This window comes from Mya arenaria, chromosome 14 (genome assembly GCF_026914265.1).
Source record: "Mya arenaria isolate MELC-2E11 chromosome 14, ASM2691426v1".
NCBI classification, from domain to species: domain Eukaryota; kingdom Metazoa; phylum Mollusca; class Bivalvia; order Myida; family Myidae; genus Mya; species Mya arenaria.
In genome coordinates this window covers 51,239,248-51,257,080 of record NC_069135.1, presented here as the reverse complement: position 1 = coordinate 51,257,080, position 17,833 = coordinate 51,239,248, and the positions used below count along the sequence as shown (strand labels likewise).

Sequence of the window (17,833 nt, the reverse complement as noted above, 5' to 3'; positions counted from 1 at the left end):
TTCTTACCCATTTTCACACACCTTTGTTTACCTGAATTGTTTTATTTAAACATATCATCACGTAAAAAAATAGTTCACCATTTCAAGTTAACAACGATGCAGTTTACAAAAATTGTTAACTTGAACACAATTTTGAGAAAATCGGCCCATGTGTATAAGTTAACAACGTTGTCGTTGTAAACTTTAAAAGGCGAACTTTTATGACTTGCTGATATTTTCAAATTCTTGCATTGTAATGTTTACGACAAGTCATTTATTAACAAGATATGACAAGACAACACTTATTAACACATTCAATACCCTGAATGAAACATTTCTGTCGTTACGTTAACTTATAAAGCTGCTTTAATATATTACATATGAGCAAAGAAAACAATCAAAACACAACTAACACTGGCCATTTCTGAATATTGAATATATTTTAACGGTACAAAAATACTTAACATGTGAAAAAAATGAGAAAAAAAGTATTTTTACAACGTCTTGACAACGACCACGTGACACAAAAATATGTGTTCAAAATAACTAAATTAAACAATCGCCATATTTGTAAAACAACTTTAATTGTACTGTTTGTCAGTTCAGTTTCAAGTCCACGTAAATATCAACAGTTTTCAATCATAAATCAATTTTGTCTATATGAAATATATTGATGGTTTTCAGAACTGGCAATTATCAAACACGTATTTTAAAGGAGTATTTATTGAATACAGTGTGATGATAGATTGTTTTTGTATCATAATTCCGTATATCATAAACTGTATCGCACAAGAAATATACAAAATTCAGTCCAACATCATACACAGTTTTTGATTGTATACTCCCATGTTAGGGAAGGTGTAACCCCCATCTCCCGTCTGAAACTCGGTACTGAGGGGCTCAGTTTACGGAGTGATCGGAACTCAAAAGGTTGGTACGCGGTATTTTTTAACATTGCAGTAAGACTGCGATTACTGAAACAGTTGGAAACTGGAGCAATGCGTATCGGTCAATGTATTACTGTACTTGATTCGCAGACTCTCAAACAGTAAAATATCTGTATTTGCTACGCAATATTCAAATAAAAATTGAAGGCAGGGGCTATTTTTTTATCAGTTATGGGGAAAACATCCGTACCCTCTTTGTGGGGAAACACGTTTTTTTCAGTTTGGAGGGAAACTTTCAGAGTACTTTTTCAAACATTTTTGAATACATGGAGTGGAATATCAATAAAGAAGTAATTATATCACTCACATCATTAAACAGTTCTCGTTACATATGTTTTTATTTAATATTCTTTTTTTGAAAATGGGGAATTTCAGAGACTTTTTAAAAAACAAATACCCCCCCCCCCCCCCCCAAAAAAAAAAAAAAGCAAGGTCTGGCTTTTGAGGAAGCAGAAGGGTATCAGCAGCGGCAAAAAGAGGTTAAACTACCCTGGGATTTGTATAAGGTTCACGAAGGGGAGGGGGTTACACCCTTATTTTATGTTCAAAGTGTCTTCCCATACACTTTTGTCATCGTATGCTCCCCAGTGCCGTCAATGATTTTCCTCCCCTTGTACGTGTACTCGTCGTATGGCATGGTCAGAATTAAATCAAACTTCTCCTTCTCATAAATTCGCTGCGAGAAATTCGAGGTCCCTTCTCCTTTGATGGCCTTGAAACCAATCTCTCGACCAAGTTCCACGGCAGCGCCTAAAAGTTTAGACCCCAGTCCCATTCGGCGGTAATTCTTATGGACCCCAAGGGTGTAAAAATGTAAAGCCTCATCTACATCGTACCGATTAAAGAAATCCACCTCCTTATTCTTACTGTGTAGAAACGTAAAAAGCTCTCGTAAGGGCTCATAGTCCATCTTGCTGAAGTCCGCCGGTGGGTCACTTCGTCGAGTGAAGCCGATTAATCTCACACCCATCATCTGGTCGGTTTCCTTTGAAATCATGCAAACCGAGCAGTTATCCTTCAGATTTTCATAAGTAATCTTTTCAAACTCAGGGTGCCAGACAACGCCGTATGATCGACACAGCGGTTCATCAGGCGTGAAGTGGTTGCCAAGAATTTCGTAGACTTCGTCGTAGCGGTCTGGAGTAACGATTTCCAGTCTCCCCTTTTCCGATTCATAAGGGGCCTTGATGCGGTTTAAGGCCTGCAAAATATCAGTATAGTTAAAAATAGAATGCAAAAAGTAAACAGAGGTGTACCTTAAGCGAATGGGAGCGTTTGTCAGTTATTCCGTCAAAAAGGGCCACAACTCAACAATTACTCAAGCCAGGGTCATATTTAGTATCATTTTCATCCTTGTCCTTAGACGCGTTTCAGTGATTCCATTCAGTCTATTGGCCAGTCAAACAGGGTTTTAGTGATTCCATTCAGTCTATTGGCCAGTCAAACAGGGTTTTAGTGATTCCATTCAGTCTATTGTCCAGTCAAACAGGGTTTTAGTGATTCCATTCAGTCTACTGGCCAGTCAAACAGGGGTTTAGTGATTCCATTCAGTCTATTGGCCAGTCAAACAGGGTTTTAGTGATTCCATTCAGTCTATTGGCCAGTCAAACAGGGTTTTAGTGATTCCATTCAGTCTATTGGCGAGTTAAACAGGACAATCAAAACAATCAGATTCTACTCTTAAACTTAAGAAAGCTCCAAGTTAGATATTGAATACGTCCAAGAGCTATATATAGGTCTTGCTATACATGTGCGTATTCTTGTCGATAATATGACTCCTACGTTTTAAAGGATATCTTGAACTGGTGTTTTAGTACTGGCTAGAGTTTTTGGTAAGTCGATAATCACAACACCTAAGCGTTCACACTACCTCGACCATTTTTATCGAAAAACAGATGAGCGAAAATGGTGGATATTTAAAACGAAAAGAATACTTGTGTACGTATAATAAAAAAGTGCATCAAATTAGCTGGCATTTCTATCTGAATATTAATTTCATCAATCATAGAGAACATTTATTATCTGAAGCGATTGCCAAAAAAACGCAAACAGTAAAAGTGAAAAGGCTACAAAGTGCAGTTGTTAAAAATAAATCATCCTGGCATTTTATAATCATACGAACATATAAATACATGATATACATACTCATTACATTTAAAGGAAAGGCTGTATACCCATTTTTTTTAATAGTTAAAAAAATTCACAACTTAAAAATTGCAAACTCTATCCAATTGAAAAAGAAAACTATAGTTAATAGATAAAAATATTTAAAAGTAAAAATCAATGAGCATTTCAAACACATAAACAACTCACCGCCTGTGCCTTTTCCAACGTATGCTCCGTTATGACGCTCATTGTTCCTAAAATAAAAACCATTTGGTATATTTTATTGTTATATTCCACAAAAATCTCAAATTCTATATTTTGTGTTTCCGTTCTTTATAGATACTTGGCTCTTATATTATCCTCAAATGATTCTGATCAATCAGAGAGAAGCATTGTTTGTTTTGGTCGAGGAATTAAATCGGATTTCATCAAGGCACGTGACCGTCGCAGGACTGTTTGAGTTAGACGGAAAATAACTAGGAAATCTGGTCTGAAACCAGTTCCAACATGGTGAATTATTCATTAAATAACCGAGACATACACAAGAAATCCCGAGAGGCAAAATAGCCAGGCGGAAAAAAGTTCAGAAATCTTGTCATATGCATGGTCGTGTTTTGACGGCTGAATGGGATAGCGGGCTTTGCCCTATTGTGCATGATTGCGTTTATAGACGACCGAGTGGAATTCAGTTCTGTTCATGTATGTGTGATTCGTTAGTAAGAAATGTCCTATGTTAATGACCTCTTTGAGAGGTGGAATGATTGTGTTTTTGACAGCTGGCTGGAATTTTGTTGTTCATTTATATGCTGTTGTATCAAACGTTTGTACATTAATTTCTTAGTCCCTATAAATGCCATGCCTGAAATAGTGAATAAGCCTGCTATTTAGAATTCCCTTTCATTTACTTTAAGGACATCTTCAATACGTATTGTCTGCCCTTGTTATGTCCCTTTTAAAACATCACTCATTGTACATGCATTCTTGTATATTCGATAGTTTATTTGATGTTTTAATTAAGAGGTTGGTATTTTAGAGAGACTGTGAATTGTTTCATCTTCCTATTTCGTTCTTTTAATGTTCTTTTTTATTGGTGATTTGTGGTCTGCGAGCCGTTAAACTTAAACAATTCATATTTTCTTTTGTACTGTATGTGGTTGACCCTGTAGTTCTAAGGGTCATTAAATAGGCGTAATTCGATATTGAGAAGGAGATTGGTATAGTGTTATCAAGATTGTATTATGAATTGTGGTTTCGTGATCTGGTCGCTTTCAAAGTAAAACAACTAATTTTAATTGGTACTGCAGACTGTTGACCCTACAGTTCCAAAGGTCACCAAATAGAAAAACACCCACTAAAACCAATTACCTCTTACTCTATATCATTAGTATCTTTCTGAGAGTTTTAGTCAAGTAATAGTTGGTTTCGAGATTAATTCCTCGAATAACTTGAAACGCGTTCAATTATATTATTGTGTTAAGCCTGAACATTTGTTTAAACCCAATTCTACAAAAAGAAAGATCCAAGGAACCCAGCCCCCCTTCTCATGTTTACAGCCTATTTTGGACGCTTGCTCCTCCCCCGGGGTTATCACACGATGAGCGCACCACTAATACATCAAATCCCCGCCCTTGGATACTACCAATGCTGTCAGTGAATTCCGTTTACAGAGAAATATTTTATGCTACATAAACAAAAACAAACACGTATGATATCTTACCAAAATTTAGTTTATAGCACAAGGGCACAGTTCTCAAGAGGATACATTGATAAACGTTTGAAAATAATCACTAAATAATCCAGCGATAATAGTCAAATAGATAATGAATCACTGATCTTCAATATCCTCAAATTCAAGCAAAATGGCCATAGTAGTACCTTCTTTTTATGCACTTATTAACAGCGTGTATTGAGAAACCTTCATCCAAATGTAGAGCAGTTAAAGATATCATAATTCTTCTTTCAGAACATTTTATTTATAGTTATTAATCAGTAAAAAGCTTGGCTAACTGTAAGTGTGAAATTTCCCAGCTGTCTGCCAATGTTTTAAATACGAGAAAGTCAAGAAAATGTAAATTCACAACACTTTATCATGGCCTTAGCTTTCACCATAATGACCGCAATCAAACTCACAAATAAAGGGCATTGACACCGTTGTTTTACTTGAAAGAGAAGGAAATAATTTTCAAGTGGACAGGAGACAGACAGACAGAAGTGGTTATGTCGTATACTTAAACAGTGTCTTGACAAGGTCTAAAGTTAAATATACAGAGAGAGATGAAACAATCAATTAATATGGTCACAATGATACATGGAAAATAGTTAAATAAGAAGAAAAAAACACACTAAAAGAACAACAAACAAACTAAACAATGTAAAATTACTGGTACCATAAAACAGATTTGATAAAAAGAGGTATGTACACTTCGGGAGGCTATGATTGAGATTTTTTTCTATTGACTATTTTATATGATTTATTAATTCAAATGATGCGTAAAATAGAAATTTACTTAGATTTCTAACTGTACTTTAGTTTTTACGATTAATCAATTCAATTTACTTATACATGATCGGGTTAAACAGTATGGTTTTAATTAACTTGTTCTAATGCTAGCACAAGCAGGGGATATAGTAATTTGTGATGATACTCATAATATCACGAAAAGACTAACATCACAATGTTAGAAACAACTGTATCAGTCTTTAAACTAAATCCTCTTTTAATTTCGTAGGCACCAAGCCATTTTACCGACAAGCGCCCAGTGGATGTCATTGACATGTACATTAAACATCTTTGTACCGGCTTGAATGTGAGCCACCCAAGCTTGGATGGGTCAAATACTCTTCTTTGGAGGTTGATCAGAAACATCTGAGCGCTGTCAGGAAAATGTCCGTCTCAAACAAAATTTTAAAGTGGATTTAATTTGAAGACTGATACGGTTGTTTCTTGAACTGTGGTGTTAGTCTTATTGTGATATTAAGGAATGGAATTAATTTATCTGTACATTGAAACATAAAATAACTTCAATAGGTCTGTGATTAGTACTGTTTACACGGGGAAAATTGAAGATTTGAATTTGCTGTACTCTTTCCGACTAAAGAAAAACACGAGAATTGGACATTGAATTATGCTTGTTTGGCTAAAGACAATATAGTTATACCAACATATCGCACACCATTTTAAAGGTAATTGACTCTTCTTTCCATGTCACTTATTTAAAAATGGATTGTTTATTTGTTGGTTGAGAAATTTGCATAAAACTGGACTCTATCGTGAAATCGGGTAAGTTTTAGTTACATACCTTGTTTCTTTTTTTGTATATCACAGACACTAAATATCTTCAGATGTGTTGTTTATCTCATTGTATGTACCCAAAATGGTTTTAAACAACATTTAAGTGACAAACAATGATTCAGATGCCTGTGTTAAATAATAAGTTGCGTTTTGTTCAAAATGAATATGCCAACTATACATGGTTTTACACGTAGAAAGCCTTTATGAGTAAATGTACCTCTTGTTACGTTGTTGGTTTATTTCAATATCACGCGGAATGGGTTCGATTAAATAAGATCTAAAAATGGAGTTACATGTTTATTCAGTCATTCCCAATCATCAAATAAAATACAATACTACAGACATAATTATATGTAAAACATATAATTCAGTGTGAATAGCTACAATATGGACATATACTGCTACTGAGTTTTTTTTAAAGATTTTTGTCCCTTAGTTAAATTTGGATTAAGTGCATGTATGCAACAGTTTCACTAAATATTAAATTGTACACATAGAAATTCTTGCATATGCCTATTTAATATCAGGGGCGGGTGATTGTGGGTTGACATTGCAAGGGAGGTTTTGTGGTGTACATGGCAATTGTGATATTGGTGTGTTCGTGTTAAGTAGGAATTTGGGGTGTACATTGCAAGCATGGTTTAAGGGTGTACATGGCAAGTGGGATATTGGGATGTACATTGCAAGCATGGTTTAAGGGTATACATGGCAAGTGGGATATTGGGATGTACATTGCAAGCATGGTTTAAGGGTATACATGACAAGTGGGATATTGGGACGTACATTGCAAGCATGGTTTAAGGGTGTACATGGCAAGTGGGATATTGGGACGTACATTGCAAGCATGGTTGAAGGGTGTACATGGCAAGTGGGATATTGGGACGTACATTGCAAGCATGGTTTAAGGGTGTACATGGCAAGTGGGATATTGGAATGTACATTGCAAGCATGGTTTAAGGGTGTACATGACAAGTGGGAATATGGGTGTTCATGGCAAGTGGCGTTTTGGGGTGTACATTACAAGCATGGTTTAAGGGTGTACATGGCAAGTGGGAATTTGGGTGTCCATGGCAAGTGGCGTTTTGGGGTGTACATGACAACTGGGGTATTGGGTGTACATTACAAGCATGGTTTAAGGGTGTACATGACAACTGGGGTATTGGGGTGTACATTGCAAGCATGGTTGAAGGGTGTACATGGCAAGTGGCGTTTTGGGGTGTACATTACAATCATGGTTTAAGGGTGTACATGGCAGGAGGGGTTTTGTGGTATACATAGCAAGTGGGGTATTGGGGTTGTTGATCATGACAAGTGGGCTTTTGGGGTGTATATGGCACGTTAGGTTTTGTGGTGTTCAAGACAAACTTGGCTAATTTAAGTGTAAATGGTGCATATTGGTGTTATTCATGTATGACCTGTCTACTATAACCAACAGCGGATTCCCCCTGAAACCATCCAAGTTACTTATGTCACTATTGGAGAAAAAAGTGATAAAATTATCTCAAAATGCATCAATGATTTCAGACTTGAATTGTTAAAATCAATTAGGACTAGGAGTACCCACAAATACCCCTGCCCAGAAAAATAAACCATATTGCGAGGGAGGGGCACATGTCAAAAGGTTGCGCACCTAACTTACACCCAGTTAAACGTCGACTCCTTAAACCGCCCCTGATAACGACAATGTTAGGGGAAGGGTGGCGTCCTCTGGATCCGCCAGCGTAGCCTCTGTAGCATACTTTATCAAAATGTAACTAAGGGACACAAATCTTGATATAATACAGTATAGTTCCACATTGTAGTTATTCATACTGAAATTTACATAGGTTTTATTTCACTCGATGCTTCAGTATGTATGGATAAACATGATGCCCCATTTAAGAACTAAACCAATACACATGTTATTTTCTCATATGATCGTAATCTTCCAAATCATGATGTTATCAAAAGTACAATTATGATTCAGCAAAATTTGGTATCAGGAATCGTATTCCCATATCGTTTTCTTCTCAATTGACATTGACAAGGACGTACAGTGAATTTACTTTATGAAATGTTAATACAGTGCTGAATAATGCCCTCACGCCATATACATGTTTAAATGCTGCATACAATTCACGTTGCTCTACATATGATAACCCACTGAAAACAACACTACAAACCCTATTGAAATAATAGAAAGCATTCCCACGTTACCTTCTAAAGTTTAGATTTTACCTCCTCACAAATGTATGAACAAAAGCAATCCGATATCCACATACTTCATATCCTAACCAGATAAGAGATGTACATTACTCGAAGGGCTATCACCCTCGTTTTACGCTATATGATAAAGACAGGCATCATCAGCGACTCGCTGCAATCGATCGATTATTGCTCTGCAGAGCTATTGCCAAGGTTAAAGCGAACAGGTTCTAAGTGACAGTAAGTACAGAAGCATATATGACGTTATCGCTTTCAACCCTTCGATAGTTTTTGCTCACGTTTTGCAGTGCCTTCCTTTATTTCTTCGAGAGATCTTGAGCGTGTTTTTGTAGTCTATTATGAGAATGAGATTCGATAAACGTCGAAGGGAACTGCTGTGAGGTGCTTAAAGTGTGTGTTCAAAATTGCCCTAGCATAATATTCACATTCAACTACGCTGCAAGATGAACGCGTAGTAATTTCAATTTAGCAAATAAATCAAGTCATTATTTTTTCCGGATATCATGTGACATTTAAAACATACGCTATGTATAACTTTGTGAGAATCTCAAATATTTGTGCAAAAATACATCACTGTCAATTTGAGCTGAGTAATACAAAATACACGTAAAACATCACAATTAAATAAAAAAATATTGATTTACCAGAGTACATCTGAGGATGTTTTGAATGGAAAATGGCCGATGTGTTCCGATTGCGTTGGAAAACAGTCAGAACTATTTCGGCATGCGGCATATTAGTGCAAAAGTATAACACAACAGCGTTTTAAACTCCATCCCTCTATGAAAGAGTACAAAAGGAAACACAATTCTGAAAATATGAATTTCAACGGGAAAAAACAACAACTTGTAAATATTCGCATTGAATATATCGATATTTTATAATTGAAACATAACATTAAGTAATAAGAATAAGGTGTGGTTAAAATACCAATTGTTTTGTTATCGACAATTGACTTTTATTATCACCTGCCACCCCATTTATTGATAACCTGACTTCGGGTTCAATTCATCCTCAGTGTCCTTAACTAACAATATGTGATTTTGTTATTTCTTAATACGGTGGATATCAGTAACGATCTTTTCTCTAACTAAAATCCACGATTATTTTTTTTTAAATCGTTTAGCTTGGGTCTTTTTTGTTTGATAATACACTAATTTTGGTTTAACATCGGTTTGACGAACTATGTAGTTGTTGCAACAATTTCAAGAAAAATGAAAAAAAAAAGTTTGTTTTACGAGAACCGACAACGTTTTTGATACTATCGTAACCCTCTCCGGAGACAGTTTCGAAGGTTCGAAAACTAGTTTAAAAACAACAACATGGCGGACAATAATCCAACACATGTGTTGAAACACCATTTAGTTAAAAGAAGCAAACGACTATCTGCGTTATCATTGTTTTGAAGAAATTCCAAAGTAATGGCCAGGGGCGTAGCTTAACGAAAATGTATGTGTAGGCCACTTTTTAGAGTACTGACCATATGCAACTTTCGATAAATAATATACGAAACATTAATGTCGCGTGAAAATGAATTTTAGAGCAAAGGAAAACGATATATTTGAATATTTGAAATACCCGGTTTCCGATATATTAATGCGCATTTGTCGGAATTTCATATTTTAGACCCTTCTCCCTTCCAACCCCCTTTGCCTTCAGTTTTTATTGCAGATTTGGCATTTTTACTTTTTCGTTTTTTTCTGAAAAATGTGTAGGCCGCGGCCTACAAGGCCTATAGGAAACTACACCCCTGATGGCTACATGCAGAAGAAGCTCCACCATGTTGTTGAAACACCATTTATTTAAAATAAGCAAACACCCATCAGCGGTATCATTTTTAAAGAAATCGAGAAATTATGGCTACATTCAGAAGCTCCACTATGTTATTAAAACTGTACACAAAACATGCACATGTAACTTCAAGAATAAGTTTCTAAACAGGTTCACAAACTTCCAAAACCAATGTAACCAAAACTGAAACTAGTTTGGTAGCTACAAAAATGCCCTTGATAGACAAGGACAACCCCACGAAACATATGGTAAATGTTGATTTGTTGAAAGACAAAACTATCAGACACAACCACCAGACATATAACGATTGTCAATACACGGCACACGACAACATACAATTATGACATAAACATTGAATTTCGAATTCACAAATGCTAGGGTTACTTTCCAGGAATGGTCTGTGAAAACAAGAGTTAAATCGAGGCTGCACCAGTTTTTGTGTTCTCAATACTTATGTGAAAAACTGATCCTGTTATAAGGTATTAAAGATTGATCGAGAAATTGAATCCTGGCCGAATACAAATAATATAATATTTCATGAGCTTATATTTCCCCTACTTATATTTATGGTATAAAATATCACATAATTGATACCTATTTCATCAGCTAAGTTAAAAGAAACGTTGATGGAATGAATCCGGAGAAGTCATTTACGAAATAACAATTTCCGGTATTAGGTCGAAAATAACTCAAATAATGAAATAACGTAATTTAAAGAAGACTCTTATCGGCGCGATATTTAGCTTTAACATAACATAACATAAATTATGCTATTATTTTCTTGCGCGTTTATGTATTCGACTTTGACAATAACCTTGTTTTATAATACAACATTTGCTGACAAGTGAGCCAGTTTCTACCAGTGAATTTCAGATCATATGCAATGGTCCCTTGTCAATTTTGTAACAATAAGTCTGTTAATTTCGACGATTGCTTGTATATCGATATGCCTATAAAGTGCATTGTTTTCATTTTGAAGTTAAATGTGTATCAGACAGGAATGAATTCCTTGTTTACCTTATGATTACATACGACTTAAAACGTCAAAGAATGCGCAGGATATGTTTATCAATCTATACTGGCAGTATTTTTTTATTATTCAAATGACAATTTAAGCAAAAGTGTCGTGGTATTCGCTGTCTTAAATAACTGCATTAATTGCGTAGTTTGTCACGATTGGCGATTGAAATACGGTCTTTTGTCAGGTTCCTGCGCGGGCCAGCGTTCAGGCGGCAGCCAAAATGTCTGCAGACTTAAAAGTTTTATCTAGTTGACATTGTTAACACAGATGATATCCAGATGATTTAAGAGCAATAAGTGATGATAAATGGTTTACTTTTATCGTATCGACTTTATCTAACAAAAGCAATCTTTATTTTATGAGGACCACACTTGGTAACATCATTGACGTGCGATATTGCCCAGATAATTTCGGTAATGATTGCACCATTCTGTTATCAACTCTTTAACTAGAGCTACTTCTATATTATAAGGACAAAACTTGGTAACAACATTAATGTGCGAAATTGCTCAGAGAAGGTCAATAACCATCGCACCATTTTTTTGAAATATATACTTCTTTTTAAGGAAATTACACCAATTCGGAAGTGCCTACGCATTGTTTCATCCCTTATTTTTATTGAAACATGACCGTGAAGCAAAGCGAGGTACCACCCCTAACCATTGGCTACTTTTTAAGCTGATTTGTGATTTCAAAAACAGGCCAATCATGCTGGATCTTCTCGATCTACTATTTCTTGTTTATTTTCCCACCGTATTGATTGTAGTCCTATACCGGTTTTTGGCAATATTCCGAAAACACAGTCGTTAGGTCGAACCAAATTATTATTCGTATACGAAACACCTTTCTCTACTTTGCTTAATATTTAGTACACATATGGACCTTTTCCTCATATATTGTGTTGGGCACTTGCCAATACTACGATTGTTAAAGATGGATTCTATTTTTGTTGATATGTCCTTTATATAATGTTTTAAGGAATTTTATATTGCAAAATACTATCGAAAAAACCCTACTTTTGATCAATTTTATGCTTTAATGGCTAGTATAAATGCGTTGAGCATACGTAATGTAGCAGTATATATATATTATGCTTTTAAAAAAGAAAATATTCAATGAACCTTTGAGTTTGGTATCTTAACATGTCTTTGGCACTATCTATCATGATTGTTTGATATATGTATGCTATTGTGTTTGTGTAGGTGCCGTAGCTCTTCTGTACAATAACTTTTGAATTTGCCTTGGGGTCGTAACACACTCGAAACAATTGTCTTTTGAATACATAGGAATTATATACAAAGTATGTGAATATCACATAATTATCTGCTTTGCCTTCCATAATACATTTGTCTACATTGATAACACTAATAATTGGAATGCTTACCAATTTCATTGAACTTAAAGAATGTCCATATGTTATCTTTAGGCACATTTAAAAAAAATGACTGGTTAAAAATAATTATTTATAAATATTGACCAATCATTAAAAAGATGGTCTTACTATAATCAGGCGAAATAATTTACCAGTAAAATGCATTGTCAACAATTTCATCTAGAGTTATATTCCTTGAATTGAAGCTGTTTTGTCTGCTCTCTTAAAGAACAATTTTATTCTCATTCTAAATCATACTTGGTCGTATATTTTATTGGCATTATATCTCAAACTAGTTTGATAAGCATCCAGATTGCTCGCACAAAGCAAAAATGCATTTTTATGTGTGCAAATACCACTGTTTAACTAAAGCAATCGATATAAAACTGCTGTAGAATTTATTGACACAATACATTATTTCAAGTTACTTAATTCGCTTTTAGATTGGTATTGACAACATTGCAAAGATGAAAATGCCTCATGTTTTATTAAATAGCAAATTTAACATATACAACATTATATGGAATAACATTTAAACTTTTGATAAAGTCACAGAAATACATGACCATGCCATTAAGTAGCAACTTCACAATCGTATCCCGTAAATCTTAAATGACTTGTGCTCACCCGTTTTCTCACCAATAGGTTTTCCATCAATGAAGTACGAGTTATACGTTACATTCAGGATAGTTTCAAAGCCATGTTTCTCGTATATATGCTGTGAGAAATTCCCGGTACCCTCCCCTTTAACCACAGTAAAGCCTAGTTCTTTGGCCATTTCGAGAGCCGCTGTAAGAAGGTGATCTCCTAATCCATGATGTCTGTATTCCTTTCGGACACCGAGGCAAAAGAAATGGAATATTTCATCGACGCCGTATCTGTTAAATATATCGATCTCTTTATCTCGGTGTGTGACAAACACGAAGAGATCTTTTACATGTTTAGACTCCATCCGGCTGAAATCCTCCGGGGGATCAGAGCGTCGCAAAAAGCCCGATATTCTTAAGCCCATCATGTCCCCAGTTTTCTTAGAAAACATTGCAAGTGAGACATTGTCCTTGAGGTTGTCCAGCGTCATTTTTTCGAAATCATTATCCCATGTTACGTCAGTAGCATGACAAATCGGCTCATCGGGAACGAAATGGTTACTCATGATGTCAAAGGCTTCCACATATTGATCCGGGGTTAGGATTTCAAACCAGTACTCCTCGGTATCTAACTTTGGCCTAATCTTTTCCAAAGCCTGTAAACAGAAATGTTACATTGGCTTTGATAAGAAAGGTTGTTTTTTATGACAAGTATTTGACACTGTTTCACCTTGTTAATAATGAATGGTAAGAGAGATGTTGCAATTTTTATTGTGATATAAAACACACGATTTACAACACAGTGTTGCAGCCGAGTTTGTGGGTTGCGTTATATTATTGTTTTTATTGGAATGAGAAATTTACCTTATGCACTGTATATTATTATGATATTATAAGGAGATTATAAGGGCAAGCCCATGCAGTTTTTTTAAAACCTATGATTTAAATAGGTGCAGAACAGGTAAAAGACAAAACAAACGATACAAGTTAAAACATTACCTTCTGAGCAACCGCGAGGGTAATTTTCTCACAAATGCCCATGCTGATTTACTGGAAAAAAACTCTGAAGATATTATTTCTAACAAAAAGCATTTAAAAATTCCTTTTTAAGTGGATGAATTTAAAATATCTAATATGTGAAATGTTTACATTCATGAAACTAAATTTAATGCACATGTACTTCAAAAGTAACAAGTATAATCTACCTCTCAATTTATATCCCTTTTGGTTTTATCACGTTCCACACAATCCAAACTACGCTGAGAGAATGATGATATTGTATTCATAATCTGCTCTCGACCGCACATGTCAAACAAATCGAGCGGGGAAAGCGAAAGCTGTCTGTTATCTTGCCATGTCGAGTCGAATAAGGCATGCTAAATAATTGAGGTTTGTTGGGGTAAAATATAACATGACCATATATGCGGGTATAGCGGGTAGGCCGTGGTATTACTTGAATATAATCGTACCTTAGCGTTAAGCGAATATTTTACCTGATAATATTTAGAGTGTCGTTGTGAAAACAAATGCCAATAATATGACATATACGAAAAAAAATCAATTCCGATAAAGTACTTCTTTAAGTAAATAAAGGTCTATCAAATACTCTTCTGTTTAAATCACTTTAATTAAACAACTCTTAGGAAGAGCAAAAATATGTTTGTTTAAAGTTATCCGAATACCCTAGTCCTTCGTTTTTTATTCGGAAATATTTTATGACTGTTATTGTTTTCTCATTTATGAATAATTTTCGGTAGTTTTTAGTACATGAAAGACGCGTCAGACCAAATGACGCCGAGCTCAGAGTGAAAATGATTTCAAGATACAACGTTACTGAATACAATCCGTTTTAATGACCGACTGTAAGAGAAGGGGTTATCAATATATAAAAATTTCAATGGCCATCCCCAAATACAAAGAGCAAGTTTCTACCGACCTTCAAATTGCCGATAAAAGAGAAATATCAGTTCGGAACACTTGATGCTAATCAATATAAAGCTATGCTAAATTTATTTTAAGCCTCTCCCTCGCTGTCAAGGTAACACCGCCGTTAAATCTTTAAAATAATCAGCGTCATGAATTGGCAGCTTGTGGTCCCCATTTTACAATTTTTTCAATTTCCCCCCCCCCCAGTTTTCCATCTGAAAACACTTATGTTTTAACGATTTTACTATTTGATAACCGAATTGCAGAAAAAATACACATAAAGCATACTAAAAATTCTGATTTGAGTGGGGTGCGAACTCATGCCGGTACAGTCAAGGAAAAATTAGGAAGCCGACAACAAATGCTCACTTCACAAGGACTCATACACAAATATGAGGATAACTTAACTTTGAAGACGTTTGAAACCGACACATGTATAGTTTAGATAATATTCAATCATTTGATGAACACAATCATGTACGATTTGCATTTGATTATCTCACATAAATAACATAATAAAATTATGTGCACGATTATTTCGCTTGCAAATTGGTCAGATGTCTATGGAATATATAGGAAATATATTTAGTATTCTGTTACCTTCACAGATTTTTCTGCTTCTCCTCCTGGGAGACATTTTGTCGGCATTGATAACACTATTGATTGGAATGCTTGCCGATTTCAGTAATTCATTTTATGTATATCTCTCTACGTCACGATAACGCTCCTTAAAACCTTCATGTTCAGCGTCATGATTCGGCAGCTTATGGTCCCCATTTTACAATTAGATGATAATTCTTTAATTTAAAATACGAATCGGAAACTATCGTTGAAACTATCGTTGCTTTCAAGACAGTAATTATTTAAAGATAAAAAATGTATACAACTATAAAATATTTATTGTTGATGTTGATAAGTAATCCGATCAAATTTATAACATGTTTTCCCGCTTTGGGTTTTGGTCTTGCCATATTCTTAACACCTCGGCCTTTTTCCATTGAAAACAACCTCGGTTTTTTGCCGGTGCATTAGTTAAAGTAGATCGTAAGTTAATAACAATGCTATAACAATATGTGTAAAGTTTTAACTTATGATTTGTAATACTAGGTTTAAGTGTATTCCCTTTGATGTGTATATATGAGTAATATTTGCGAAAACAAGTTGCTAGAAGTAAAGTCATTAGGTTAAGCTGCTAATTTGAAATTCCTACGCGGTCTACTTGCAGCTTAGCTAAATGTAAAGGATTCTGACATTGTAAACCGTCCGTATTCATACGAGTTTGTTTTCGAAGGAAAAAGGCCGAGGTGCTTCGATTGGTCATTTACATATCTCGAGGACATATATTTATGTAAAATCTTGGGAACATTCACAATTAAGTCATGTCTTTAGTCTTAAATTGGAGCAGACTCTATGAGTATTTAACGTTATATTTTAACGGGTAGCACATACCTTCACTTTTTGCGATCCGGTATAAATACTATTACGAAGTCATTAACAATCGGAGAGCATTAAAGGGACTCGCTCATGTTTTGGACATCCCTCCCCCATCTGAAAACACTTATATAATAACTTTATAACTCTTTGATACCAATATTGCAGAGAAAATACACTTAAAGCATACCTAAACATTCTGGTTTTAGTGGGGAACGAACCCATGCTGGTACAGTCAGGGAGAAAATTGAAAACCGACAACCAAAGCTCACGTACACAAAGACTCAGACACAAACATAAGGAAAACTTATCCTTGAAGCCTTTTTGTTGAATTGCGTTACTAACGCTATTCAAAAATGTGAACTTCAAAGATAATATTTGAGCATAATTGTATCAATCTTTGTTGAAGGGTTCCAGCCGTCAGTATCTTAGTTTTAACACTCCTTATGAAATGCCACACTTTATTTGTCATACCAAAAAGTGCATTTTACCTAAACATGAGAGAGTCTGCTTAAACATGTTTGAAATAAAAGTCTGTTTCTTGCAAGTTAATTCACTCGAGTGTAAACATCTGAATGCTCAAACTGACATATGTACGATTTTGCATTTGTTCACAATAACAGATTTGCACGAGCTATCTCCCGTAGTTCTATGCACTTGTCAGTGTAGTGGTTTGGTTAATTTTAAGTGTTTTCAGCTGAGCATATTTATTTTAAAATTATAATTTTAGTAAATATTAAAGTATGTACTTGACTTTCCCGTTATGTGTTCGTCTATACATGAACTCCAATATATGAACGGTAAAAAGAAGGCGGAACTTAACCGTGCAAAAACTATCGAAAGAAAGAAATATGACAACTCTTTATACTGATGTGGGCGTTATTTTTGACGTTTCCCTTCTATATACAATATAGGGAGTTAGTTCACCCACTACCCTCGTGACGAACAGCACACATTTGCGATTGGATAAGCGTTACCTTAATTAACTAAGCATACAATTACTAGTATGCCGTTAAATAAATCAGCTATTATTTGATTCAAACATATGTTGTCAGTTACATTTCATAATAACAAATACTCAATTGCCGAAGATACTGCTTATGTTATGTCGCAATAAATATTATTTAAATGTAAACTTATTCTTTCTGTGTTAATGCTGTATGAATGCAGTAGGGC

The 17,833-nt window shown here is 35.0% G+C and overlaps 2 protein-coding genes across 2 annotated transcripts; both read right to left on the bottom strand.

Moving 5' to 3' along the window:
* Positions 1-400: 400 nt before the first annotated feature.
* On the bottom strand, positions 401-8,659 carry LOC128217667 (uncharacterized). Its single transcript, XM_052924969.1, has 3 exons — positions 8,521-8,659; positions 3,240-3,286; positions 401-2,127 (listed from the first exon to the last, which is right to left on the bottom strand). Exons 2-3 carry the CDS (start codon positions 3,279-3,281, stop codon positions 1,471-1,473), a joined length of 699 nt encoding a protein of 232 aa, XP_052780929.1. The 5' UTR covers positions 3,282-3,286; positions 8,521-8,659; the 3' UTR covers positions 401-1,470.
* Positions 8,660-13,194: 4,535 nt separating this feature from the next.
* LOC128218606 (uncharacterized) lies at positions 13,195-14,634 on the bottom strand. The gene is made up of 3 exons (XM_052926316.1): positions 14,506-14,634; positions 14,300-14,350; positions 13,195-13,956 (listed from the first exon to the last, which is right to left on the bottom strand). Exons 2-3 carry the CDS (start codon positions 14,339-14,341, stop codon positions 13,300-13,302), a joined length of 699 nt encoding a protein of 232 aa, XP_052782276.1. The 5' UTR covers positions 14,342-14,350; positions 14,506-14,634; the 3' UTR covers positions 13,195-13,299.
* Positions 14,635-17,833: the final 3,199 nt, after the last annotated feature.

Excerpts from the sequence above, each read along its gene's own strand:
- LOC128217667 (XM_052924969.1), bottom strand. The coding sequence starts at position 3,281 with ATGAGCGTCATAACGGAGCATACGTTGGAAAAGGCACAGGCG. Across the intron at positions 2,128-3,239 it reads CGTTGGAAAAGGCACAGGCG|GCCTTAAACCGCATCAAGGC; the intron begins GTGAGTTGTTTA and ends GATATTTTGCAG.
- LOC128218606 (XM_052926316.1), bottom strand. The coding sequence starts at position 14,341 with ATGGGCATTTGTGAGAAAATTACCCTCGCGGTTGCTCAGAAG. Across the intron at positions 13,957-14,299 it reads CCCTCGCGGTTGCTCAGAAG|GCTTTGGAAAAGATTAGGCC; the intron begins GTAATGTTTTAA and ends TTCTGTTTACAG.